At 35.8% G+C, this 27,441-nt stretch overlaps 1 protein-coding gene across 5 annotated transcripts in view; it reads right to left on the bottom strand.

The window, feature by feature from the left end:
* VPS13A (vacuolar protein sorting 13 homolog A) overlaps window positions 1–27,441 on the bottom strand; it is a 256,968-nt gene that overhangs the window by 66,875 nt on the left and 162,652 nt on the right. For all 5 annotated transcript variants that reach the window (XM_025931580.2, XM_086685038.1, XM_025931583.2 and 2 more), the window contains 9 exons: window positions 27,275–27,376; window positions 25,823–25,981; window positions 25,405–25,660; window positions 23,918–24,078; window positions 12,230–12,333; window positions 8,430–8,712; window positions 4,718–5,113; window positions 4,364–4,468; window positions 4,098–4,244 (listed from right to left, as the gene is read on the bottom strand). In XM_025931580.2, the coding sequence (XP_025787365.1) occupies window positions 4,098–4,244; window positions 4,364–4,468; window positions 4,718–5,113; window positions 8,430–8,712; window positions 12,230–12,333; window positions 23,918–24,078; window positions 25,405–25,660; window positions 25,823–25,981; window positions 27,275–27,376 (1,713 nt within the window). The remainder of the gene's footprint in view (window positions 1–4,097; window positions 4,245–4,363; window positions 4,469–4,717; window positions 5,114–8,429; window positions 8,713–12,229; window positions 12,334–23,917; window positions 24,079–25,404; window positions 25,661–25,822; window positions 25,982–27,274; window positions 27,377–27,441) is intronic.

Below are 27,441 nucleotides of genomic sequence, written 5' to 3'. Positions count from 1 at the left end.
GTTGAAGAGGTATGGTAAGCGGAGGGTTGGCAAAGGGGCTTCAATGTGGTCCAGAGATCCAGAGGAGGGTTGAAAAGTCAGCATGTAAGCTGACCTGAGAAGCAAGTGATTGGCTTAAAACAAAGGGTACATTCAGTTCCTAAAAGTCATAATCAGGTTGTGCACACCATTTGGTAATTAAGCAGTAGCCAAAGTACACACAAAGGGTGAATCAGGTCATGTATGAATCCAAAGTCCTGGAAGTCAAACAAGAGTACAAAAGTAAAAGGGTTATCTGAGGTTTACATTAGGAAATAGGCTCAAAATCTTAAGGAACAACAGGGGCATCAGCGATCTGGAATCCAAACTAAAAACAAACAAGAGGCAAAGTACCGTGAGAGAAGACCAGACAACATGAGCAGAAACAAAAGAGCTGGAGGACAGACAAGGAGAACCAGCACTGTCTAAACTGTTCTGTAAACCCTGTCCTTCTGTGATAAGCCCTAACCAGACTGATGACTTCACACATTTCAATGAGACTGTTCATGTGTCACACTCATCATCATGACATGACTTGCAGCAAAGCAGGAGAACCGGGATGTTAAAGCCAAGTGCATTAGCTCGTTAAGTCCATTTTATTCAACCCTAAGAGTTAATTAATGGAACTAGACATGAGACACGATTAAGGCTGTAAGAGGCTTAGAATGTTACCACCCAGGGCTTTTGCAACCTAGCAGGAACTTACATAGGAGAGTCAAAAGAGCAGCAATACTTCACCGAAGCATATTTCCCATGAGGAACGGAGAAGACAAAAAATGATGCACTCTGAATATCCTCAAGCCTATTTTCTGGTAGACTTGGCTTAAAAATGTATGCTTTATGTTTACAAATAAACACCGCATCTTTTTAAAGAGTTATGTGCTCAAAATCTTGAGATTAGAGCAAGTGCTAATGCACTTGTCTTTTGTAGTAGGAAAACAGTGATCTAAGTAAGTTTAACAAATCAACATAGCTAATAACCATGAGCATGCATCTTAAGGTTGACCACTTTAGGCCATAATTATGATGTAAAAAATTTAAACTAACAAAAGAAAATTTATCTCAAGAAAAGCTGAAATTGAAAACAAAAAGAAACTGAAAGGGGGCACCTGGGTAGCTCAGTCAACTGAGCATCCAACTTCAACTCAGGTCATGATCTCATGGTTTGTGAGCTCCAGCCCCTCGTCGGCTTGCCACCGTCAGTGTAGAGGCTGCTTCGGATCCTCGGTCTCCCTCTCTCTCTGCCCCCCCCCCCACTCTCTCTCTCTCAAAAAATGAATAAACATTACAAAAAAGAGACAAAGTAAAATAAAAAGTTAGGCAGTTGTAATTGCAATTAATGTAAACATAAACTGAACAAAGACAGAGGGTGCAAAAGTTAGGTTTTTAAAAAAGCTAAGACCCAACGATGTTTTCTGCAACAGACACACAAATCAAGACACAGAACTGCTGTAAGTAAAACTACGTAAGAAGCTACACCTAGAAAACATCTAAAGGACAACAAATCTGGAGTTGGTCATCTTAGCATCTAGACAGAAGGACTCTACATCCAACAAATCAAGAACCTTAGACTTCATGAGCACATGTGAAACATCTGCAAAAATACATCATATATTCATTCAACAAATATTTGGCAAGAGCTGGTAATCACTGCTCGGAACCTGCTAACTGCTCTTCATTTCACTCAGAGCAAAAGCTAAAACCTTTGGAATGGCTCAAGAAACTCTCCATGATTGCTCTTCACTCCTGTTACACCTTGTTCTCCACTACTTCCCCCTCTCCAGTAATATTGGCCTCTTTTGCTACTCCTCAAATATGCCAAAGATCCTTCCACTTTAGGGCATCTTCCCTGGCTGATCCTTCTGTCTCTAATGCTCTTTCCCAAGATACCCACATGGCTGAGGATTTCAGTTCCTGGCTAAAAACCTAGGTGCAATTTTGCAGGTCACACCATAGGCAATTACAAAGGCCTCATCTGGCAGGGCTACACTGCCCTCCTCTTGGCTGAGTAGGAGCACAGTCAGCATACAGCAGTATCAAGGACCCAGCCCTCACCTCCAGTCATGCACTTACACGTGTCGGAATTCCCACCTAAGTTCCCTTTATTCAGAGGCCTCTTTATATGGCCTGTGGCAGAGGCCTTTTTGAGGACCTCCCTCCAAGACCTCTCTATCAAGGACAGAGGGGGAAGCCTGCAGAGGCTTTCTCTCTCCTCTCAGTGTTCAGTACTTTTCTACTCTTAGCTCTTCCCCCCTTGTCATGGCTCATCCTCTAAGTCCATAAAAGTGTAAGAGCCTTTTGTTCCAGGCTCCCTTGACAGCCACGCGACCCCAAAGTCTGTGCTGATCCACCTGAACCCTGACCAATGCTGCTCCACACGGAAAGTGGAAGGGGGAGAGTGGGCACTTTCTCCAGGTTAGCCTCTTGCTTACACTATGGGAGGAAGTGACTAAGGGCTTGACAGTCATTCTCAGTTTGGCTTGCTGTCCTCCAGCTGCTCCAACACCCGGCAGCTCAGCTGAGCTCTTGGCAACTGCTACCTCCCACACTGCCTACATGTCTATTCAAATATGACCTCAATGAGTCCTATCCCTTGACCACCTTATATAAAACTATAGCCCACTGTGTTTGTTAGAACTCTTAATAATACTTCCTGTCTTATGCTCTGTCTTATTTTCTTTTCCCTGATTAGACTTTTCACCTTTAAACATACTATATATTTTACTGATTGATTATACCATTATTAATGTTTCTACATACCCCCAGTGAAATGTAAACTACACAAACACAGGGACTTGTGGTTCTGTTAACAGATGTATCACAAGGCACATGAGAAATACACACAGATATTCATTAATGAATGAACAGGCAGACTTCAAAAAAAGTGCAACTGCTCAAAGAAACATAATTATGCAAATAAAAACCTGAAAACTTAAATAGCAGTTTAGACACAGGAAAAGTAAAAAGTTATTAAAGCTATACATTCAGAATTTATCTAGAATGCAGCAAAGAGAAATACATAGAAGGAAAATAGAAAAAAAAAATATATAAAGAGATGTGGAAGAGAGAATACGGAAGTCTAGAACATACTGATTAAAGGCCAAGAAGAAACCAATGGAAAAACAAAGGAGATGCAGTATTTAAATAGAAAACAGTTGCAAATTTTACAGCAAGTACGAAATAGATCTACAAATCTCAGAGGAAAGCATCTCAAGCAGGACATATAAACGGAGCCCACACATGGACAAACGGTAGTATGACAGCAAAACAGCAAAGACAAAGATCATGAAGGCAACTGGGAAGAAAAATAACCTCCAAAGGAATAACAGAATCACAGCAGAACTTTCAACTATAGTGGAAGCCAGAAAATGGTGGAGTAAAATCTAGATATGTTGAGAAAAAACAGAATTCATTAGCAAGAGAAATTATCATAAAAGACGATGGTAAAAATTTTTATGGATAAACACAAACTAATGGCATTAGCTCCAAAACAAGCTCTAAAGGAAAATCTACAGAACATATGTCAGGAAGAATGGTCCCATCAAGATGGTTTGAAAGCAAAAAGGCACAGTGAATAAAAACAGCAAATAATGTCTCTTAAATCGTAACAGATTTACAATAAAATTTCTTCAAAAGCAAAATATTCCATCAGGCAGTCTTTTTACAAAGCTTTTATGCAGAGGTCTAATAGCTAAACATGGAACCGAATAAAAATTTCACTCCTAAGTCACTACCGTCTTCTTAAAATAACTGGCTTAGCTTACTCTATAAAGGCATTCTTAACAGCTTTATGGAAAGAACAAATCATTTCCTACTTTTTACTGCATTTATACTTTATCTAGTCTTCTTCTGTGTGTTTTCACTGTGTGGTTACTAGTTGTTAAATATCTACTTCCCTTATCAAGCAATACATTCCTAAATGACAAGGTTTGGTTTTTAAAAATTAAGTATCTAGAGCCTGGTACAAATAAAATGGAGTGTGGGGGGCAAATTAAAAACTTACAGAGTGGTTTCAGGTATTTAACTTCAAGTAAAACTCAAAATCCAAAGAGGTACATTTTTGACATTCATCTACCCACCTGCTCTAAATCAAGAGAGAGCCATTTATCATTTCCCTCTTCAGCCACCGATATATGGTATTTGCTTTTGTTTTCAATCATATAAAAAGGGGTAAAAGTCACAATTCTGGTAATGTTAAAACTGCTGAGGTCTATAGTGACACCAACCTAAAGGGAAAAAACAACATTTCAAAAACTGTTACATTACCACAACATCCTAATAAAAATAAGTATTTGATAGATATAATTTAAATACAAGTTTCTTGAGGAGCAAAGAATGAACTCACTTGATACTCCATTTTCAGGCCTTTACATTTAACAGCTCCATGACTCCCAACAGTATCAATTGAAAACTGATCTGACAATTCACTATCAGTTACCATAAGCTGAACCTAGAAAAAAATTTCCAAATACATTACAATTTAGATATCTTTAAAAATTCCTATGTAAATTGATAAATTTTTTGCTTGTTAGCATAAATATTACGTTAACGCACTAAACGTTTCCGCATACTAAAATCTAACATTTTAACCTCAAACATATAAATGTTATTTCTAACCTGTTTCATAATGTTCTTCAAAACTTTAAAAAGGAGTGATAAATAGCTGAAGAAAAATGAAAGTTTAAAAAATCTTACATACCTTATTGTTATTAAAAAAATGCTTTGGTTGAAAAGAAAAAAGAACGGGCTTTTTGTAATTAGGTGGATGCTTTCGATGAATTCCATCTGCTTTATACTGTAACATTCGACCAGTTTTATTGACCATCCAATAAGGACTATGAAATGCCACAATGGTCTGGCCAATATTGTAAGTTACATGGATAGCAATATCTAAATCAGTCTTTTCTATTTCTGTAACACAGGTGAAATTGATGAAACTAATATCTTGCTGATTAGGTTTTATACAATATTCACTTTTCCAATCATGATTAAGATAGTCAAGTAATTTTAAATGTAGTCTGGCTTTATCCAACTGCGCAGTACAAATATGGGCTGACTGTCCTTCATTTAGAGTATAAACTCTGTGTTCAATCCCCTGTAATAAAAAAAATACAGTAAAATTTTAAATGTGTCAGAATAATATGCCAAAAACCTCTCTTTAATGATTGCAAATAGCATACACATAATGCTTCTGAAATACCTCTGTCAGAACAGGTCAGAAGACTTATATTTGACTTCTAACTCTGCCAAATGTGTAAGCTTCTATAAATTATTTAATCTGAGACTTGAATTATCATATTTATAAAATGGTCTAAACCCTCCACTTCAAAGAACTATGAGGATAAAATTAAATATCATGAAAAACTATGCTGAAATAAACATTATAAAGCACTATAATTAGTAAAACATTAAAAAAATCTTATCCACTAGTGATTGTAGTTTTGAAAACTACAAAATAATGAAAAATGAAAAAAAAATGATAGTAATCCAAAATAAGCAATCCTAACTAATTTCTATTTCTGCTTTTTAACAATCCCTCATCACCCATTTCCAATCACTGTTTATACTACACCTTACGTCTCAAAACTGTTCATTTCTCTCTGTCCACCCTTCCATGACCTTATTAGTTCATGTCTCTCGCTTTAGTCTCTTAACCGTTCTTGTCCCTTGTAATCCTCCCTCCATACCACAGCTAAATTCTCTTTTTAAAAATTTATCATATCCTTTGGAAACTAGCAAACAAAATGTGATCCCCAAAAGTACCAAATTAAAAGTCTTTGAGAATGGAACACACATAGATAGTTCATCACCAGTTTTTCCATCATCTCTAACCTGATTCCTTAGTGTTGTTATAACAAAGGAATCTCTTAAAGATTTTTAATTACTTAAAGCAAAGCTAATGCAAATTACTCATGTCTGACATCTTAGTTAATATTCCACAAAATAAGAACAGTAATGGTTGGTGGTGATGTGAGAGAGGTAAATAAATTGCAACCACAGTCCTGTCAGGCATTATGCTAAATCTTTTACAAGCATTATCTAATTTCATTTTCCCATATACCCATTATACAAGTTTTATTAATATCCCTATTTTATGGACTAGGACAAATGATATAAAAAGATAATACAACTTGCTTAAAGACATAAAGCTTGTAAATGAAAGAGGTAGGATTCAATCTCAAATCTATCTGACAGCAAAGTACAAATTGTTAACCACTATAGTATCTGCCAACCATATGGAAGAGATATCCTTAAACCATAGATCTGTTAACTCTGCCCCCCCAATTTATCAGACAAGTATAAACATATAGTAAATCCCAAAAATTATTAATAGACCACTACAAAAATAATCACTAGACTACAGTAAAGAGCTATCTTCTTATATTTGATAGCATGGCAAATAGAATGTTTACTTAAAAACTACACTGTTGGTGAAAATGCAAACTGGTGTAGCCACTGTGGAAAAGTGTGGAGGTTCCTCAAAATTTAAAAATAGATCTACCCTATGACCCAGCAATAGCACTGCTAGGAATTTACCTAAGGGATACAGGAGTGCTGATGCATAGGGGCACTTGTACCCCAATGTTTATAGCAGCACTTTCAACAACAGCCAAATTATGGAAAGAGCGTAAATGTCCATCAACTGATGAATGGATAAAGAAATTGTGGTTTATATACACAACGGAATACTACGTGGCAATGAGAAAGAATGAAATATGGCCTTTTGTAGCAACGTGGATGGGACTGGAGAGTGTTATGTTCAGTGAAATAAGTCATACAGAGAAAGACAGATACCATAAGTTTTCACTCTTAGGTGGATCCTGAGAAACTTAACAGAAGACCATGGGGGAGGGGAAAGGAAAAAAAAAAAGAAAAGGTTAGAGAGGGAGGGAGCCAAAACACAAGAGACTCTTAAAAACTGAGAACAAACTGAGGGCTGATGGAGAGTGGGAGGGAGGGAGGAGTAGGTGATGGTTATTGAGGAAGGCACCTGTTGGGATGAGCTCTGGGTGTTGTATGGAAAACAATTTGACAATAAATTTCATATTAAAAAAAAAGATGGAAAGATCCCTGTTATAACAAAAGAATCAGATGTAATCTGTTAAAACAAAAAGTACTTAAAAGAAAAAGCATCTTTATAGAGCATAATATTCTTTTTAGAAAACAAACATAAGAGGGGTGCCTGAGTGGCTCAGGTGGTTAAACATCCAACTCCTGCTCAGGTCATGATCTCTCGGTCCATGAGTTCAAGCCCCTCCTGGAGTTCTGCGCTGATAGCTCAGAGCCTAGAGCCTGAGAGATTCTGCGCCTCCCTCCCTCTCTGCCCCTCCCCCACTCACATTAGTGCACACATACGTGTGTGCATGCACTCTCTCAACAATAAAAACATAAAAAAAAGTTTAAAAACACTAGCATGAGAATAATATAATGTAGGCTGTTGTTTCTATTTGTCTAATATTTTAAGACGAATTCTCACACTTGTTTCAAAAGTTAGTGTCCATCTTTTAAACATAATAAATGAGATACACATGAAAGAAAAAGATTAAATATATATACACAGGCATACCTCAGAGATAATGCAAGTTCAGTTCCAGACCACAACAATAAACCAAATACCACAACAGAGCATGTCAAATAAATTTCTTGGTTTCCCAATGCATATAAAAGTTATGTTTACACTATACCATAGTTTATTAAGTATGCAATAGCATCATGTCCAGAAAACCATGTACACACTTTAATGCTTTATTGCTAATAAACATTAGCCATCATTTCAGCTTCCAGCAAGTCATTATCACTGATTATAGATCATAACAATTAATAATGACAAGTCTGAAATATTACAAGAGTTACCAAATGTGGCAAAAAGATATGAAGTGAGCAAATATTGTGGGAAAAATGGAGCCAAAAGACTTGCTTGACATAGGGTTGCCATGAACCTGAAATTTGTAAAAAAAAAATGGTTTCTCTGAGAAGTGTGATAAAGTGAGGTATGCCTATATTCTAAACCTGAAATGATTATCTTCACCTGAACCACTACTTTCAGATGATGTAATTACAGGCAGTTTTTATTATCTTTTTTCTGAATTTTCTAGTGTGTGTGTGTATATATATATATATACTATTTTCATAAATGATTTTAATTTTTTAAGAGAATGGTATATCACATTTGTGCATGTAACATATTCAATTTAGCAGCCATATTTCTAAGGTAAATCATGGCAAAAACCCTCTTTTTATACAATATGATTGAAGCATTTCTTTTCCATTTGAAGGACAGCTGGACTGCCCATTCACCAGTGCTATTAATTCGTATGAGAACATTTAAACATTGTTTTGTTGCTCATAATGTTAAATAACCAAAGCTACAAAATCAAAGACAGGAAGGCATTAAAAAAACTCTAGAATACCTCTATATAATAAGCAATTTTGTAAGGAAGAAGATTTCGGAGGAGGATAGGCGGCCACAAATGCATTATGTATGGTAAGTCCCAACCATCTTCTGAATACACGGAGAGAGATGCCAAATTATCTTTTTCTGGGACAACATTAATAATAAATGGTTTCTTAGCAGGGTTTATAGATCTACATATCTTCTTTAGAAGAGTGCCTTCATTTTTTATAATTTCTTCAAAGTCAATTCTTTCACACACTTCATAGTCCTCATCTTCTGGCTTCAGAGAAAGAGGTGATCTGTGTAAAGGATTAAACAGTATACTTTAAAATGCTTTAAAAGAAAAAAAATTAAGTGATTACTACTTAGGAACAATAAAATTACATCACTCCCTGCTCTTGTAATAAATTTTTATATTTCCCATTCTTCTTAGAGATAGGTAAGATAGACCAATGAATGGATGTTTTCATAACTTTCTGAAACTAATCAAATTAATTGGCTCTTAAGAGGAGAATATTTTTCAGGGTACCTGGGTGGCTCAGGTGATTAAGAGTCTGACTCTTCATTTTGGCTCAGCTCATGATCTCAGTTTCTTGAGCTTGAGTCCCACATCAGGCTCTGCGCTGACTCTACAGTTAAAATTAAATCACTACCTTTTCAATGTTAATCACATGAAAGCTTTCAAACAGATACGTAATTGCTGAAACACTGGGCATAGTTGCAAAAGTGGTTGCAAGAAAATCATACGATTAATCTTTATAAACATCACATTCTGTTTACATTTGAACTATACTTTAGGTTTCATCATTTTTCAAATGCCCAAATATAAACACTTAAATATTTTTGTACTTCTAAAACCAATCACCTATAATTTGACACTATCCCTTGCAGATGAACAACTTGTCCATACTATCTCCAAACCAGATTGTCTGAAACTCCAGTCCTGTAGTTTTAAATACCCAGCACACCCTTCTGTAATGATGTCTGATGATGACTTAAATTTGCTAGATTGAACCCTAAACTGTCCATGCCACTTCTCAGTGTGTTCCTTTCAAGGAACTTCTAACTACTAGCACTCTGGACTATAAAATACTAGACTTTTCCATCTTCTTTGACATACACATAAATCTAATGATCTGTCAAGCCCATTCTCAGATTTAACCTGTTTTATTTCTACATTCTCTATGACTTTCATTCTCTTTTCTAGTCTTTTAATACTTAAAAATAAAAACTTTAATTTTCTCTAAGTTAAACTAATGCCAATAAAGTCATCTGGATTATCAAAACCTTTATTGGACCTATTATTTACGAGACGGTAAAACTGGAAATAAACAAATGAATAAGTCATTCTTTATTCTTAAGAGATCCCAATCAGGTGGGGGATGTAATGTTAAAAGAAAACTACTGCATTGTGATAGGTACAAAAACCATATGTACACAGCAGACTGAGGGCATGCGAGTGTGGTTAAGTCTTTCTAGACAGTTGCAGAGCATTTTCCAGAGGTGAAAATTTTGTCAAAACGCTTTGTTCCGAAGAAAAGACTTGAACTGGAGAAACATGCAAGGTTAAAGCAAAGTTTAAGAAATGAATAGGAAGAAAACACCAGAGAAAGATGATCAATGGTGAGAGGTTCTGAATGAGAAAAGCTGACGGGGTGAAAGATCTTGAAACATAAGGGTACCAGATGTTCTAAGAGAAGAGGGAAGAAAAAGATGACATGAAAGATAAAGATGGGGCGCCTGGGTGGCTCAGTTGGTCAAACGTCTGACTCCTGAACTCGGCTCAAGTCATGATCTCACAATTTTTGACTATGAGCCCTGCATCGCCTCTGCGCTGATGGCACGGAGCCTGCTTGGGATTCTGTCTCTCCCTCTCAAAATAAATAAACTTAAAAAAAAAAAAAAAAGATTAAGATAAAATTTATATAAATGAGGGAGCAAGTACCTCAATGTAAACTTAAACTATGTTTCAAATGTTACATTACAACACGTATAGGACAATCAACTCCCAACTATTCCTTATAGTCACTTACAAACTCTGTGCTTTCAGGCCTCCTTACTTTTATTCACCCAATTCCTCCCACTTAACACTGCCCTTCCCTGCTAATCTGTAATTATATTTTATCTTTAACGCATGTATCTCGCCCAGGAGTCCATCATTAAGACCTTCTTTGTTTTCTGTAGTTTTCTGCAACTCTTAACTGTTCTGTATCTCTACAACCCACTGTTTGCTTCCTTCTGTATTTACATAATGTATCAATCTCTCAAGGGTAGCAGCAATGCCCAACTCATCGTAGCATTCCACACCAGTGCCTTATACACAGCAAAACACTTGACATTTTTTAAATGAATTAAAGAATCAGTATATTTAAATTCTCCAGGGAGAGGTAGCCATTTGTTAAAGACCTCATAACTTAAATGTAAGTGTACCTTTGTTAAATATAAGACCTCAAACCTTAAATGTAAGTGTACATCTCAGAATTAGATTAGACAAATACCTAATGTGAAATACAAGCTGGTTCATCACTAATAATTTTAATTAAGATTAATTAATTTCCATTTGACAAGTTAATATTTTACCCCTGAACCAGAAAGTGTAAAAATACTCTAAAACACTTTTTATGGACAGAGTCACAAAATATACAGCAATCATTTATTAAAAATAAAGCAGAATGCCATTACCTTTTCTCATTCAAGGACAAAAGGAGTTGAAACTTTTTACAGAAATTTTTAAACATATCCTACATGCTATCTTTAGTCTCCTAACCCACCCAAAATCTTTCCTAGAATAAGGTCAGATACTATGAACAACCATTTTGTTGTTCTCTCAACAAGAGAATTCTTGCCCTCAGCAAGTCTGAACTAAGCAATAAAAGGCTCATTAGGGCTGAAGGTGTAAGCAATAAAATACTTTTTAGTAGCAGGTCTACTAACTGAAAATATGTGCCTAAACCTGCTAGATTTCTTTCTAAGCATTAGGGAGTCAATAGTGAACTTGGCATGGATCAGAAGGACTAGAGGAAGAGCGTGTTTTGGCACTGCTTATAGTTTTGCCTCCACCCTCCAACGCAGGTCTGGGTCCAGGGCTAGCATGTGTTCTGAAATGGTACTTAGACCAACCACGATGATTATTCTCAGGAAAGTTCTACTTTCCCAGAGAGTTCAATATCCCTAAAAGAGATTATTTTTTTAATTCCTGATTATATAAATATCCTGAATATCTGTTATGATATTAACCCTAAAATTCTAAGACTAATACATCATCAGCATCCTGTAAGAATTTTTACCTATAAAACTTTGTATCAGGTTAATCTAATTTTTAATATTTAAGATCAATGTACTGCATATCACAATTTATACTATAATTCTACCACTGAACAATACATAGGTAAAAAGATGAAATATTTTATGTTTCTAAAAGGATTTTTTAAAAATTCTATTCTAAAACATTTCAAAGGTAAAAATCTCTTCATAATAGTATATTTAAATCTAGAAGCTACCAATCGTGCTCATCATTTTGTAAAAATCATGAAAAAATGATATGGTTATGATGGCTATACTGTAAGCATGTAATAAATGTATTTACTAGTAAAAGCGTAAGTAATTTACATGGTGTAAATTAAACACATTACATTTTCCTTTAAAAAAATTTATAACACCTTTTAAGCACCCTGAAACTTAAATAAGGTAGACAAATTATTAACAGAACAGATTTGATTAAACTTTAATCACTTAAAGACAGATATCCCTACCAAATCAGAAACTAAAAATTCCATGGCACCTTAGAGCAAATAAAAAAGAAAAAAAAAAAATCACCGGTAAGATGTTAATGGTATGTTGAATTCACTTCCAGGTGAAGCTGTTCCCAATAAAGTGTCCCCTTCATAAACAGAAAGTGGAATTGAAAAATGATTTTTAATCTGAGAAAGAAAAACAAATCATATTTAGCACCATTAATCTCAGAATTTAAAGACATTTAAAAAACATTCCATCAAAATATCCCAATAAAGAAACTAGTGGGAGATATTTATCTTTCTTACAGAAGTTAGAAAAGAAACAAACATGCTATTATTTATCCTAAAAATTACAAGGAAAGTTGCCACAATTTTATAGAAAAAATGTGTCAACAATACTTTAAAAATCCTCAAAAAAGGTCACAGGCTGGGTAATGTGTACTTTTATAAATCACTGTTGTATGCTCCTGATTGGATAAGGTACTCTCTGAAGTGTATGGAGACTATCTCATTCAATAAGTAGCATACAACAATGGTATAAAAGGTAACATCACTGAGATTACTATATGTTATCAGATAAACTTCCAAACACTTATATTTATCCTTCGGATGGATAAAAACAAACTAGTCAGTAAAACCATTTTATTATAATCTTTCTAGATCTCTAGTAAAATTGTCCTATTAAAAAATAATAATAATACCCAGGGACACCTGGTGGCTCAGTTGGTTAAGCATCCGACTCTTGATTTTAGCTCAGGTCATGAGCTCATGGTTCACAAGTTTTGTGTTAACAGAGCCTGCTTGGAATTCTCTCTCTCTGCCCCACCGTTCTCTCCCACTCTCTCTCTCTCTTTCTCTCTCAAAATAAATAATAAAGAAACTTAAAAAAATCATACCAAAACAGAAAACATACTGAGAATTAAGAATTGATAAATGGATAATCTTAACTACACTATGTTTTTTTCTAGGTAAATCATTGGCTCTATTTGAAGCAACAGGGATACCTTCAAATTTCTATAGTGTCTTCAAGAATTTTAAAATTAGCGTATCACTATTTAAAAATAAAAAAAAATCAGTAATAGGTAGAGCAGGACAACAGTCATCTTTTAAAATAGTTAACTATAAATAAAAAATGAAAGAGAAGAATTTCTGTTTTCAGCCATGATGGAATAATAGGGACTATACAAACATTCCCAATGTAAACAACCAAAACACAGGAAAAAACCTACATTAAATAATGGTTTTCAGATACTGGGCAGCATATAGCACAGGAAAGAAAAAGAATAAAAAAGAAACCGCCAAATTATGCAGTAAGACTACCCCAGCTTGCTGCCTGAAGTTTTTCAGACTATTGTGGGGGCAGAAAGAGAGGTCAAACAGAGCTCTGTCTGCTGAAGTCAAAGAGACAGATATGAGAATCCGGGGAAGCCAATGTGCCTTAAACGCACAGCACGTTGAGGAGTGAGTAATTGGAGAGGCAAGAGTTGCAGATTTAAGAGTGTCCCTATTGTCAAAATTTCACTTCATTACTGACTGGAACATGCACATGAACATGACTGAAACTACTGAAGGCTCAGTAAAGATCAACCTCCAACCCACCGTCAACGGGAGTTCTCTAAAGCAGCTCAGGCCTCCTCCCACAGCAGATCTGAGCAAACCTTGCTATGACCATGTGCCACACTTGCACGTTCTCCTGTAGCAGGAGTCCATCCAAAGTGGTGTCACAACCCTGGCAGTGTGCAAGGAGACCCAACAAGGGCCAGCATCACTCCACAGTGACTCCTGTGATGGGAGAGGGGGAATAACCACACATACCAGTTCAACTATGGCCTGAGCAATGGGCTAGGGGCAGACAACTGATCTGACTGCAGGCCTCACCCACCAATGAAAGCTTCTTGGGGACGGACTACAGTTCTGGCAAATACAGTTTGAACCAACTCAACCTCAAGGCAGCCCCAGACTGGACCACTAACAACACAGGAACTAAACCCTGTCCCCAACAGGCAAAGAGAACCATCTCAGGCAACTGAATCGAAGGCAAACTCAGCTAAGCCACGATAGCAGGATATGTGCAACACACATAGGACACACATCTGAACTGCCACATTCTGGGGAACATGGGACATTACACTGTAGGATGCTATAGAACCTCTTCTTCATAAAGCTATTACTTTCAGGAGCAGGAGATATACCTGACTTTCCTAACACATAGAAACAGACACAAAGAATTAGACAAAATGAGGAGACAGAGGAGTATGTCACAAATGAAAGAACATGAAAATCATGGTAAGAGACATAAAATAAAAATGGAGATAAGATGCTTGATAGAGAATTTAAAGTAATGGTCATAAAGATGCTCACTGGACTTAAGAAAAGTGAGGAGGGTCACAGTCAGACCCTAAAAAAAGTGACAGAAAACATTAAAAAGAAATCATCAGAGATGAGTAACTCAATAACTGAAGTTAAAAATAGTACACTAGAAGAAGCAGAATTTATCAGTGATCTGGATGACAGAGCAAAGGAAAGCAATCAAGCTGAAGAGGAGACAGAAAATAATAAAAAATGAGAATAAGGGAACTTATTGACATACATGATTATAAAGATCTAAGAGGAAAAGAGGAAAAAGGGGGCAAACATTTATTTGATGAAATTAATACCTGAAAACTGAGGAAGGACAAATCCAGATCCAGATGGTACAGAGAGAGCCCAACATAATCAACACAAAGAGGTCCACACCAAGACACAGTAATTAAAATGGGAAAAACTGTGATAAACAAACAATCTTAAAAGTACCAAGAGAGAAAGGAAACAGTTACATACAAGGGAAACCGCATAAAGCTATCAGCTGATTTTTCAGCAGAAACTTTGCAGGCCACAGAAGAGTGGTGATATATTTAAAGTGCTGAAAGAATAAACCTGCAATTAAGAATACTCTATCCAGCAAGATTATCATTCAGAATAGAATGAGAGATTAAGAATTTCCCTGATGACTACATGGCAATGAGAAAGAATGAAATATGGCCCTTTGTAGCAACATGGACAGAACTGGAGAGTGTTATGAAAAGTGAAATAAGCCATACAGAGAAAGACAGATACCATATGTTTTCACTCTTATGTGGATCCTGAGAAACTTAACAGAAACCCATGGGGGAGGGGGAGGGAAAACAAAAAAAAAGAGGTTAGAGTGGGAGAGAGCCAAAGCATAAGAGACTCTTAAAAACTGAGAACAAACTGAGGGTTGATAGGGGGTGGGGGGGGGGGGGAGGGTGGGTGATGGGTATTGAGGAGGGCACCTTTTGGGATGAGCACTGGTGCTGTATGGAAACCAATTTGACAATAAATTTCATATATTGGAAAAAAAGAATTTTCCTGATTAAAAAAAAAAAAAAGTTAAACAAATTCATCACCAGTACTCAGACTTACCAGAAATGTTATATGGGACTCTGAGTGGGAAAGAAAGACCATAAGGAAGAGTAAGAGCAGCACAAAAACAGTAAAATTAAGTGATTCGCAAAATAATATAAAGTATGACTCACATACTTAAAACGTGGGAGGGGGAGACAAGAGTTAAAGTGCTTTTAAAATGAGTTCAAACTTAAAAGACTATCATCCTAATATAGGCTGATATATGCATAAGATGTCATAAATAAATTTAGTGGTAACTACAAATCAAAAACTGATAATGGATATGTAAAACGTAAAGAGAAAGGAATCCAAGTATATCACTACAGAGAGAAGAGAAAAAAGGAAAATAGAAGAACTACAAAAACAACCATAAACCCATTAACAAAACTGCATTAAGTACATACCTATTAACTGCTTTGAATGTAACTGGACTAAATGCTCCAATTAAAAGCCACATGGCAACAGAATGGATAAAACAGCAAGATCCATCCATACGTTACCTACAATAGATGTGTTTCACGCATGAAGACATATACAGAATGAAAATGAAAGGATGGAAAAGCATTTATCATGTAAATGGAAGTGAAAAGAAAACCAGGATAGCAACACTTACATTGGACAAAACAGACTTTAAAACAAAGACTGTAACAAGAGACAAAGAAAGACACTATATAATCATACAGGGGAAAAGCCAACAAGATATAACTGTAAATAGTTATGCACCCAATATGGGAGAACCCAAATACATTAAGCACCTATTAACAAATATAAATTAAGCAATTGATAGTAATACTGTAATAATTGGGGACCTTAACACCCCACTTACATCAATGGATAGATAATCCAAACAGAAAATCAAAAAGAAAATAGCAGCTGTGAATGACACATTGGAAGAGACAGATCTAACAGATATATTCAGAACATCCCATCATACAACAGCAGAATACACATCCTTTTCAAGTGCACATGAAACGTTCTCCAGAATATATCACACAGTGCCACAAAACAATATCAATGTCAATAAATTCACAAAGACTGAAATCATACCATGCATCTTTTCTGACCACAATGCCATGAAACTAATCAACCACAAGAAAAAATCTGGGAAAAATACAAATACTGGCATAAAAACAGACACTCAGATCAATGGAACAGAATAGAGAACCCAGAAATGGACCTACAAATGTCTGGCCAACTAATCTTTGACAAAGCAGGAAAGAATATCCAATGGAATAAAGACAGTCTCTTCAGCAAGTGGTGCTGGGAAAACTGGACAGCGACATGCTTTCTTACACCATACACAAAAATAAACTCAAAATGGATGAAAGACTAAATGTAAGACAGGAACCCATCAAAATCCTTGAGGATAAAGCAGGCAAGAACCTCTTTGATCTTGGCTGCAGCAACTTCTTTCTCAACATGTCTCCAGAGGCAAGGGAAACAAAAGCAAAAATGAACTACTGGGACTTCCAGCACAGTGAAGGAAACAATAAGCAAAACTAAAAGGCAAATGACGGAATGGGAGAAGATAATTTGCAAATGACCTATCAGATAAAAGGTTGGTATCCAAAATCTATAAAGAACTTATTAAACTCAACACCCAAAAAACAAATAATCCAGTGAAGAAATGGCAAAAGACATGAATAGACACTTCTCCAAAGAAGACATCCAGATGGCCAACTGATACATGAAAAAATGCTCAACATCACTCATCATCAGGGAAATACAACTCAAAACCACAATGAGATCCCACCTCACACCTGTCAGAATGGCTAACATTAACAACTCAAGTAACAACAGATGTTGGTGAGGATATGGAGAAAGAGGATCTCTTTTGCACTGCTGGTGGGAATGCAAACTGGGGCAGCCACTCTGGAAAACAGTATGGAGGTTCCTCAAAAAATAAAATAAAAAAAAAACTACCCTACAACCCAGCAATTGCACTACTATTTATCCAAGGGATACAGGTGTGCTGTTTCGAAGGGACACATGCCCCCCAATGTTTATAGCAGCACTCTCAACTATAGCCAAAGTATGGAAAGAGCCCAAACATCCATCAATGGATGAATGGATAAAGAAGATGTGGTATATCTATACAATGAAGTATTACTTGGCAAACAAAAAGAATGAAATCTTGCCATTTGCAACTACGTGGATGGAACTAGAGGGTATTAGGCTAAGTGAAATTAGAGAAAGACAAATATCATACGACTTCACTCATGTGAGGACTTTAAGACACAGAGCAGATGAACACAAGAGAAGGGAAGCAAAAATGATATAAAAACATGGAGGGGGACAAAACATAAGAGACTCTTAAATATGGAGAACAAACAGAGGGTTACTGAAGGGGTTGTGGGAGGGAGGATGGGCTAAATGGGTAGGGGGCATTAAGGAATCTACTCCTGATATCACTGTTGCACTATATGCTAACAATTTGGATGTAAATTTAAAACAGTAACAAATTTTTAAAAAAGAGAAATACATGAAGGTTAAATAACATACTACTATAAACAATGAATAGGTCAACCAAGAAATCAAAGAAGAAATAAAAATCAACATGAGGACAAATAATAACAAAAACACAAAGGTCCAAAATCCTTGGGATGCAGCAAAAGCTGTTCTAAGAGGCAAGTTTATAGCAATACAGGCCTATTTCATGAAGCAAGACAAATCTCAAAAGAAAATGCAAGCTTATAGCAAAAAAAGCTACAAAAAGAACAAACAAAACCCCAAATGAGTGAAGGAAGGAAATTAAAAAAAAAAGGAACCAATCAATGAGACCAGGAGCTGGTTCTTTGAAAATCCACAAAATCTGACTGTTAGGCAGACTTACCAAAAAAAAAGGACTCAAATGAACAAAATCAGTAATGAAAGAAGAGAAACAACAACCAACACCTCAGAAGTACAAAGTATTATGCAGTACAAAGGATTATGAGATAATATTATGAAAAATTCTATGCCAACACACTGGACAACTTAGGAGAAATGCATAAATTCCTAGAAACATATAACCTACTAAAACTGAAGCAGGAAGAAACAGAAAATTTGAACAGACCAATTACCACTATTGAAACTGAACCAGGAATTAAAAACACCCTAACAGGGCTCAGTCAGTTAAGCATCTGACTTCAGCCCAGGTCATGATCTCATGGTTTGTGGGTTCAATCCTGTGTCAGGCTCTGTGCTGACAGCTCAGAGCCTGGAGCCTGCTTCAGATTCTGTGTCTCTGTCTCTCTCTGCCCCACCCCCGCTCACATGCTTTTTCTCTCTCTCCTTCTCTCTCTCAACAATAAACATTAAAAAAAAATTTTTTTTATATGCTCCAAACAAGATGGCATCACAGGTGAATTCTACCATTTAAAGAAGAGTTAATACCAGTTCATCTCAAACTATTCCAAAAAATAAAAGAGGAAATTAAATTTCCAAATGCATTCTATTACACCAGCATAACACTGATACCAAAACCAGATAAAGACACAACAAAAAAGGAAACTGCAGGCCAATATCTCTGACGAACATAGATGCAAAAGTCCTGAACAAAATATTAGCAAACTGAATCCAATAATGCATGGCGAAAAATCATCTACTATGATCAGGTGGGATTCATTCTGGGGACACAAAAGTGGTTCAATATTCACAAACCAATCAAAGTGGTACATCACATCAAGGAGAGAAAGGGTAAAAACGACATGATCATTTCAATATATGCAGAAAAAGTACTTGACAAAGTACAACATCCATTCCTGATAAAAACCCTCAACAAAGTTGGTTAAGAAGGAACATACCTCAACATAATAAAGCCCATATAAGGGAAACCCACAGCTAATGTCATTTCAGTGGCAAATAACTGAAAGCTTTTCCCCAGGATCAGGAATAAGACAAGGATGTCCACACTTACTACTTTTATTCATCATAGTACTAGAAGTCATAGCCATTGCAATCAAAGAAGATAAAGCTTTCACTATTTGCAGATGACACGATATTCTATATAAAAAACCGTAAAGACTCCAATGAAAAACTACTAGAATTGATAAATGAATTCAGTAATGTCACAGGATAAAAAATCAATACACAGACATCTGTTGCATTTCTATTCACGAATAATGAAGTAGCAGAAAGAGAAATTACGAAAACAATTCCATTTATAATTGCACGAAAAATAATAAAATGCCTAGGAATAAACTTATAATCAAGGAGGTGAAAGGCCTGTGTTCTGAAAACTATAAAACACTGAAAGAAGAAATTGAAGATGACAAAAATGAATGGAAAGGTATTCCCTACTCATGGACTAGGAGAAAAAATATTGTTAAAATGCTGACGCTACCTAAAGCGATCTACAGATATAATGCAATCCGTATCAAAATACCAACAGCACAATGTATAGAACTAGAACAAATAACCTAAAATTGATATGGAACCACAAAAGATCTTGAGTAGCCACAGCACTTTTGAAAAAGAAAAAAACTGGAGCTATCCCAATCACAGACTGCAAGATATACCAAAGCTGCAGTAATCCATGACAGTATAGTACTGGTACAAAAACAGACATGTAAGTCTATGGAACAGAAGAGAAAGCCAAGAAATAAACCCACAATTATATGGCAATTAATCTATGACAAAAGAGGCAAGAATGTGCAATGGGGAAAGGACAGTCTCTTCAACAAATGGGTTGGGAAAACTGGCAAGCTACTTGCAAAAGAATGGAAGTGGACAGGGGCTCCTAAGTGGCTCAGTAGGTAGAGCATTGGACTCCTGATTTCAGCTCAGGTCATGATCGTGCAGTTCATGAGATTGAGCCCCATGCTGGGCGTGGAGCCTGCTTGGGATTCTCTCCCTCTCTGTGCCCATCACTGTACTCTCTCTCTCTCTCTCTCTCAAAATAAACAAACTCAAAAAAAATTAAAAATAAGGTAACCAGACCACTTTCTTACATCATACACAAAACTAAACTCAAAATGGATCAAAGACTTAAATGTGAGACTTGAAATCATAACAACCCTACAAGAGAGCATAGGCAGTAATTTCTTTGACATTGGCACTAGCAACATTTTTCTAGACTCCTGAGGCAAGGGAAACAAAAGCAAAACTAAAGTAGTGAGACTACAGCAAAATAAAAAGCAAAGGAATCAGCCAACAAAACTAAAAGACAACCTAGTGAAGGGGAGAAGGTATTTGCAAATGACATATCCAGTAATGGGTTGGTATCTAAAGTATATAAGGAACTTATACATCTTCAGAACAGAAATAAGCAAATAATCTAATTATAAAGTAGGCTGATGAGATGAAAAGATGTTATTCCAAAGAAAACATAGGATGGCCAATAGACACATGAAAAGATGCCCAACATCACTAATCATCAGGGAAATGAAAATCAAAGCCACAATGAGGTATCGCCTGACACCTGTGAGAATGGCTAAACTCAGAAACACAAGAAACAGTAAGTGTTGGCAAGAATGTAGAGAAAAAGAAACCCTTGTGCACTGTTAATGGAAACACAAACTGATGCAGCCACTGTGGAGAACAGTATGAAGGTTTATCAAAAAATTAAAAATAGAATTACCACATTATCTGGTAATTCCACTACTATTTACCCAAAGAATATAGAAATACAAATTTGAAAAGATATATGCACCCCTATGTTTACTGTAGCATCATACAAGCGCCAAATTATGGTAGCAACTCACATGTCCACCAATAGACGAATGGACAAAGAAGATGTGGTATACATAAACAATGTGACATTACTCGTCCATAAAAAAGAAGGAAATCTTGTCATTTGCAACAACAATTATGGAACTGCAGAATATAAATGTTAAGTGAAATAAGTCAGATAAAGACAAATACCATATGATTTCACTCTTATGTGGAATTTAGGAAACAAAACAAAGAAAAAAAGAGAGACTCAAGTATAGGGAACAAACTGGTGGTTACCAGTGGTGAGGTGGGTGGGGGGATGGGTGAAATATATGTAAGATATTAAGAGTACACATATCATGATGAACACTAATATATAGAACTGTTGAATCACTATACTGAATCTAACCAATTGTAATTTAATACAATAATTAAAAAAATTCAATTCAACATATTAAGTATGTTTTAAAACATCTTTCACAGTAGGGGCCCCTGGGTGGCTCAGTTGGTGAAACATCCCACTTCAGCTCAGGGCGTGATCTCACAGTTCATGGGTTTGACCCCTGCATCAGGTTCTGTGCTGATAGCTCAGAGCCTGGAGCCTGCTTCGGATTCTCTGTCTCCCTCTTTCTGCCCCCCCCCCCCCCCCCCGCTTGCTTGCTCACACATGCGCGCTCTCTCTCAAAAACAGACATAAAAAAAAAAACCCTTTTAATAAACACAGAAAATCATTGGACAAAATCCAACATCCAGTTCTGACCAAAACTCAGTAAACTAGAAACATAAGGGAGCATTTTCAACCTAAGAAAGGTCATCTACAAGAAAGCGACTCAAAACTTAATGGTGAAAGAATGAATACTGCTAAGATTGAGAACCAGGCAAAAATATCTGCTTTCAGAACATCTATTCATACTGTACTGGAGGTTCTAGCCAATGCAACAGGGAAGTAAAGGTAAAATAAAATAATACATATCCAGATTGGAAAGGAAAAAGGAAAAATCTTTATCTGCAGATATCAAAACTATATCTACGAAGAAGCTACTACAACAAATGCATCTAGTGACATTACACAATATAGGTTAATATAAAAATTAGTGGTACTATCAGCAATAAAAATCAGAAATATGTAAAAAATACCAACTAAATCATAACTTTTCAATCAACATTGAAAACCTAAGTCTAAAATTTAAATGGAAATAGAATGGACTCAGAATAGCCAAAACAACTTTGAAAATGAAAAAAGTAGGACAACTTGTACTACCTGATTTCAAGACTCAGGATAAAAAGGTAATGAAGACAATGTAATTGTGGCATAAAGATCAACAAATAGATCAATGAGATAGATGACAGAGTTCTGAAATAAACCCCCAAAGTTATTGATGAGGGACCATAAGGCAAGCTGATGGCCAAGCACAAGCTAGCAGAGCTCCTCCCCCTCCCCCTCCCCCAGTGAGATATGTGTGATATTCCTCTGGCACTCCTGGCTGCCCAAGAACAAAGCAAAGAACAGAAAACACATGGTTAAACTTACAGAGTCTCCATCAGCTTACAAATATCTTAGCATAATTCCAAGAAAAGGGCAATCTTATCAATAGCCTAATGCCCAAGAACTCCCTACCGTCTTAATATTAATGTTTTGCTAAAGGGAAAAACAACCTTAGCAAAACAGCTAGGCCTCTAGCAACCTGTGAGTCTTTGGCATATGGAAAATCCTTTAAGAAACTTCCTCTTGACTCTAATTCCCCCAGGCCCATAGTATATAACCAGTTACTCTTCACAACCCCAGCACAGCTCTTTCTGCCCATGGGTCCTGTCCCCATGCTTTAATAAAATCACCTTTTGGCACCAAAGATGTCTTTAAGAATGCTTTCTGGGCCATTAGTTCTGAAGCCCATGATCGCCCCACTTCATCGATATGATCAATTTTTTTTTTTTTTTGCACAAAAGCACCAAGGCATTTAATGGAAAAAGGATAGTCTTGGTTGGAACAACTAAATAGCCACATGGCAAAACATAAACTTCAACCCTTACACCATATACAAAGATTCATTCAAAATGGTATTTGGAACATCCATTCAAAAGATTACTAATCAACAACAACATGTAACTGCATATAACATTAATACACAAAAGCTGATACATGCAAAATTATGCTGAGTGAAAGAAGTCCTATTCCTTTTTGTACTGTTTACATGAGCTTCTCTATGTGCAATACACAATGGGAACGTATCAGTGGATGCGTAAGAATGGAGAAGTAGGGAGAGAGGAAACTTTTTGGGGTGATAAATATGTTCAGCATGCTCATTGTGATGACGGTTTCACAGATGAATTTTGTGCCCAAATTCATCAACTTTAAATATGTGCAGTTTATTGTACATCAGTTTAACCTCAATAAAGATGTAAAAAACTTTCTCTCACCATATTTTCTAATTAAAATCAAAGGACGTACACATAGTACTACCAAGTCCAAAACAAAATATTGATGAGGCATTTAAAAGTAACAGTCCAAAAAGATTTTACAAAGAGTCCTAAAAAAAAGTTATGAGAAGTATTGAACAAAATCCTACCACTGTTCATACTAGAGTAGTACAATTACTGGCAATGATTCTTTTTTATATTAGTTATGATTTTATTGCAGTTTATATTCTTTTGGTATTAATTAGCTTTAGTTTTTTTATTAGCACACAAATATGCATAATATGACCCCACAAAAAAATGGATCATTTCGTACCTGCACTGGAGAACGAATTGTTACCTTCTTACTTCCTTCCACTCCATCGACTTGACAAACAATAGATCTTTCAACCCCAGACTCTCTGTGTCTTACGGTGTATAGTCGTCGTCCCACTTTTGTTAAAGGAATCTTATCAGCAGTAGAGTGGTTAGTGGGTGCTAAATGGAATATGTATGTTTGTAAGTTTTTATTATAAATCATCATATATTAATTTTATGTAAGTGGTAAATACCAGATAGGTCATTTTTTAATATCATGAATAATAATCACTGAAGTTTATATATATAAGACTATAAAAAAAGAGAGATTTCTTTGTATAATCTACAACCAAGGGGTATTTTAAGAAGCCATAATACATTCCCAAAGCATTCATCTAAAACCTTCAAAGTATTTTACCAAAAAAAATTTTTTTTAATTGAAAAAAATTTTTCACTCAGTAGTTTAACCTAAGACAATAACATAAATGTTTTCAAACTAACTAACGAGACAAGTCATAAAATACTAGTACACTGAACTGTGGTTTGTTGTCATCATAACCAGGGCCTAATACCTTTAGGCAGTCACTGGCAATTACCAAAAGTAGCTGTAAATTTTCAGTTTTTCATCATTCCAATAACCTGTGATACTTTATGGTGTCTAGGACTTGATTAAACAAAATTTTATACATACATACATTTTATTGGAGTATGACTTATATACCCCTCCAATTCTGTAAAAATGTTAGTTCAAAAACAAATGAGGTAAAAGCTAGAAGAACAATTCACTGACAACGCTGGGTCTACACCTGAAACCTAGCCACCGTTAAGCATCATTTTCTGACTAAAAGCACTAGCAGTTAGTCTTAGTACCCCTCCCCCACATCTTAATACTCTCCCTCCTCCATAATGATTTAAATGTCAGAGTGTCATAAAGGGGTGTGGGTGAGGCTTTGGGGCTAATTAACTTTACAATGAATAAATATTATGACAATTAAATTTTTTTTTACTTTCATTTCTCATGAAAATGAGATTCAGAAAGGACAAAAAGAAAAACCTTCAACCTCAACAGGCACAATATATAAACCATTTACAAACTCCAAAACCATTCCAGTGTGCCATTGTTGTGAATTCAAACTCTATTTCTAATTCATTCAGCTGTAAAACTAGTGGAGTATTACTGAATTATACTAAATGTGGTTAAAGCAACAAATACCAACACCTACAGTCTGTAGGTGGGTTAAGGAACAGATCAAATCTTTTTCCTCCCCAGCATAGAAAAAGTGGTGAATTACCATGCCCTCGATAATGCAGTGGACAAAGGAAGTCACAATTCACAATACAAATATATAGTGACAGTAAGCAACCAAAGTCCTGCAAAAGAAAAGGCAAAATTCCCAACCTATTTGGAAGATTAAAAAACCTGTAAAAACCACAAATATGTAAAATAGGATATAAAAATGCAACTTAAAATAAATTAAAGACCCAGGAAGATAATTTATAACTTACTAAGAAGAATAAAGAAGAGTTTACTGCTTAGGCTGGTCATTGCATTGAAATGATCATTGTCTTTAGTTCCCACATAATCCATACTTAAACTCTCTTCATTTTTCAATACATAGGATCTTGCCAATGGAACATTGAGTACACTAAAAGAATCACTTGGTGAAACAGAGACCGGAAGTCCAAGAGAATTTAAAATCATAAATGGCGCTAGATCCCGTATGATGACAGCTGAAGCTCCAGTGGCGGCTTCTGTAAATGCCTATAAAGAAGAATTATCGTAAATAAAATGACATAAAATGACTAAGAGAACACTAATGACCATAAGACAACTAAGTTAACAAAAAACTTCTTATTCAATTAACAAAAAGGGTTAGCTCGGACGACTACACCAACACTTAAGGTTTCAAATTTCTTTCCTTACCTTGGCTAAATTATTTAACATTACAAGGCCGCATTTGGATAACGTAATGTTTAGCTGGTCTTTTGAATGGAAACTGATAACAGTTTTATATTCTGGCACTTTGTAATTTTCTTCTTCAGTATCTGACTCAACAATAGCCATTTTTGCTTTCTTTTTCATCTAAAATGATACATAAATTATAGAAATATAAGGAAATTTGTTCCTAGGAACATACATTACTCATTTAGCAAAGAAAAACAAAACAAACAAAAAACTAGACAAGTCCCAGTAATAACATTAGAGACAGCAAGTTTTTTCAATTCCATTCCCTTACTGGAATTACTTGGATATCAGCCAACTAAGGTCTTACAGGACAGGGGCAATATTAGAGGAAAAATAGTTCTCAACCTCAGTGATACTAAAATGGCAAGCACAATTCAAAAGGAAAAATACACACTAAAATTACTAAATGCGTGTGGCATCTGAATCAAAAATAAAAGCACACACTTCGTAGCGCATGGGCATTCAGAGCAAGAGAAGTCATTTCGTTTACTGGTTATGGAATAAAGAATAGAAACCCAGGGATTTAGAAAGTCCCAACAACATTGCAGAATAGTGTCCTACAGCTCCTAAAAATCAATACCATCTACGAATTTTTAGGATTCACAGATCCACTGCCACATATCTTCTGATCTAAAAACCACCAAAGAAGTTCCTTTATCCAGTCCTTTATCTGAAAGATGTACAAAATAAGTGCAGTAATCTAATACAAAAAGTTGGACATGCTAAGCTAGTCACCTTTGTTGTTACATTAACTGGCTTTCAACCATTGAAAATCTGTCTGCAGGTGACAAATCATTACTCAGAGGGAAGCCATACTAGAAATTATTCAGTCTCCTGTTTTGAAGCACAATTTCATCCATCTAAAGGCCCTGATTCTTATGATTACATAAATGTATTGTAATATATTTGAAACAAGTAATAGCATACTTTTTTCTATATATATGCACCCTTCAAAGGACAAAGGAAACACAGGGTAGACAACAACCTACAAGAAGATGCTAGAGGCATTGGACGTGGCAGTTCTGAGCTGGGAACCTGCAGCCAGAAATGCATCCCACCTCTTTCACTGAAGATACTACTTTAGGAAAGTCTCTTAAGCTCTCTAGTCTCAGTTCCTTCACATGTTAAAAAGGAGTTAAAAACTCTAACTTCAGTGGGGTGCTATAAGGGGTCAGGCAAAAGTACACTGTTTAGAACAGTGTCTAGAACACAATAAAAGTTACATAATTATTTGTATTAACATAGGAGGCACTGGCCTTGGGGATGAAAATTACATTCACAGGTCCAACAGGGAAGCACACGTCAAGGTTCATAATGAGAAAACTTGAACTCTGTTATTAAAATTCAAGTGTTTTGTGTGGTGTGGACATTCTCAATTTTGGAAAAAAAAATTTCAGACTTCTAATGTACCTTGATTCCAAGATTCCATGGTCTAAAATCCTCAGTCTGATCAATTTCTAAAGGTTCAAGCAAAGGCTCCCATACACCAAACATTTCATTGTAATAATGGACCTATAGAGAAAATCAAATTTTGAAATAAGGCATTCTTATACTTTTGAAGGTGATCTTCCCTGCTG

Source organism: Puma concolor, chromosome D4 (genome assembly GCF_028749965.1).
Source record: "Puma concolor isolate L17-30 chromosome D4, mPumCon1.1.hap2, whole genome shotgun sequence".
Classification (NCBI taxonomy): Eukaryota; Metazoa; Chordata; class Mammalia; order Carnivora; family Felidae; genus Puma; species Puma concolor.
The sequence above is the reverse complement of the archived record's forward strand: the minus strand, read 5'-3'. Positions and strand labels throughout refer to the sequence as shown.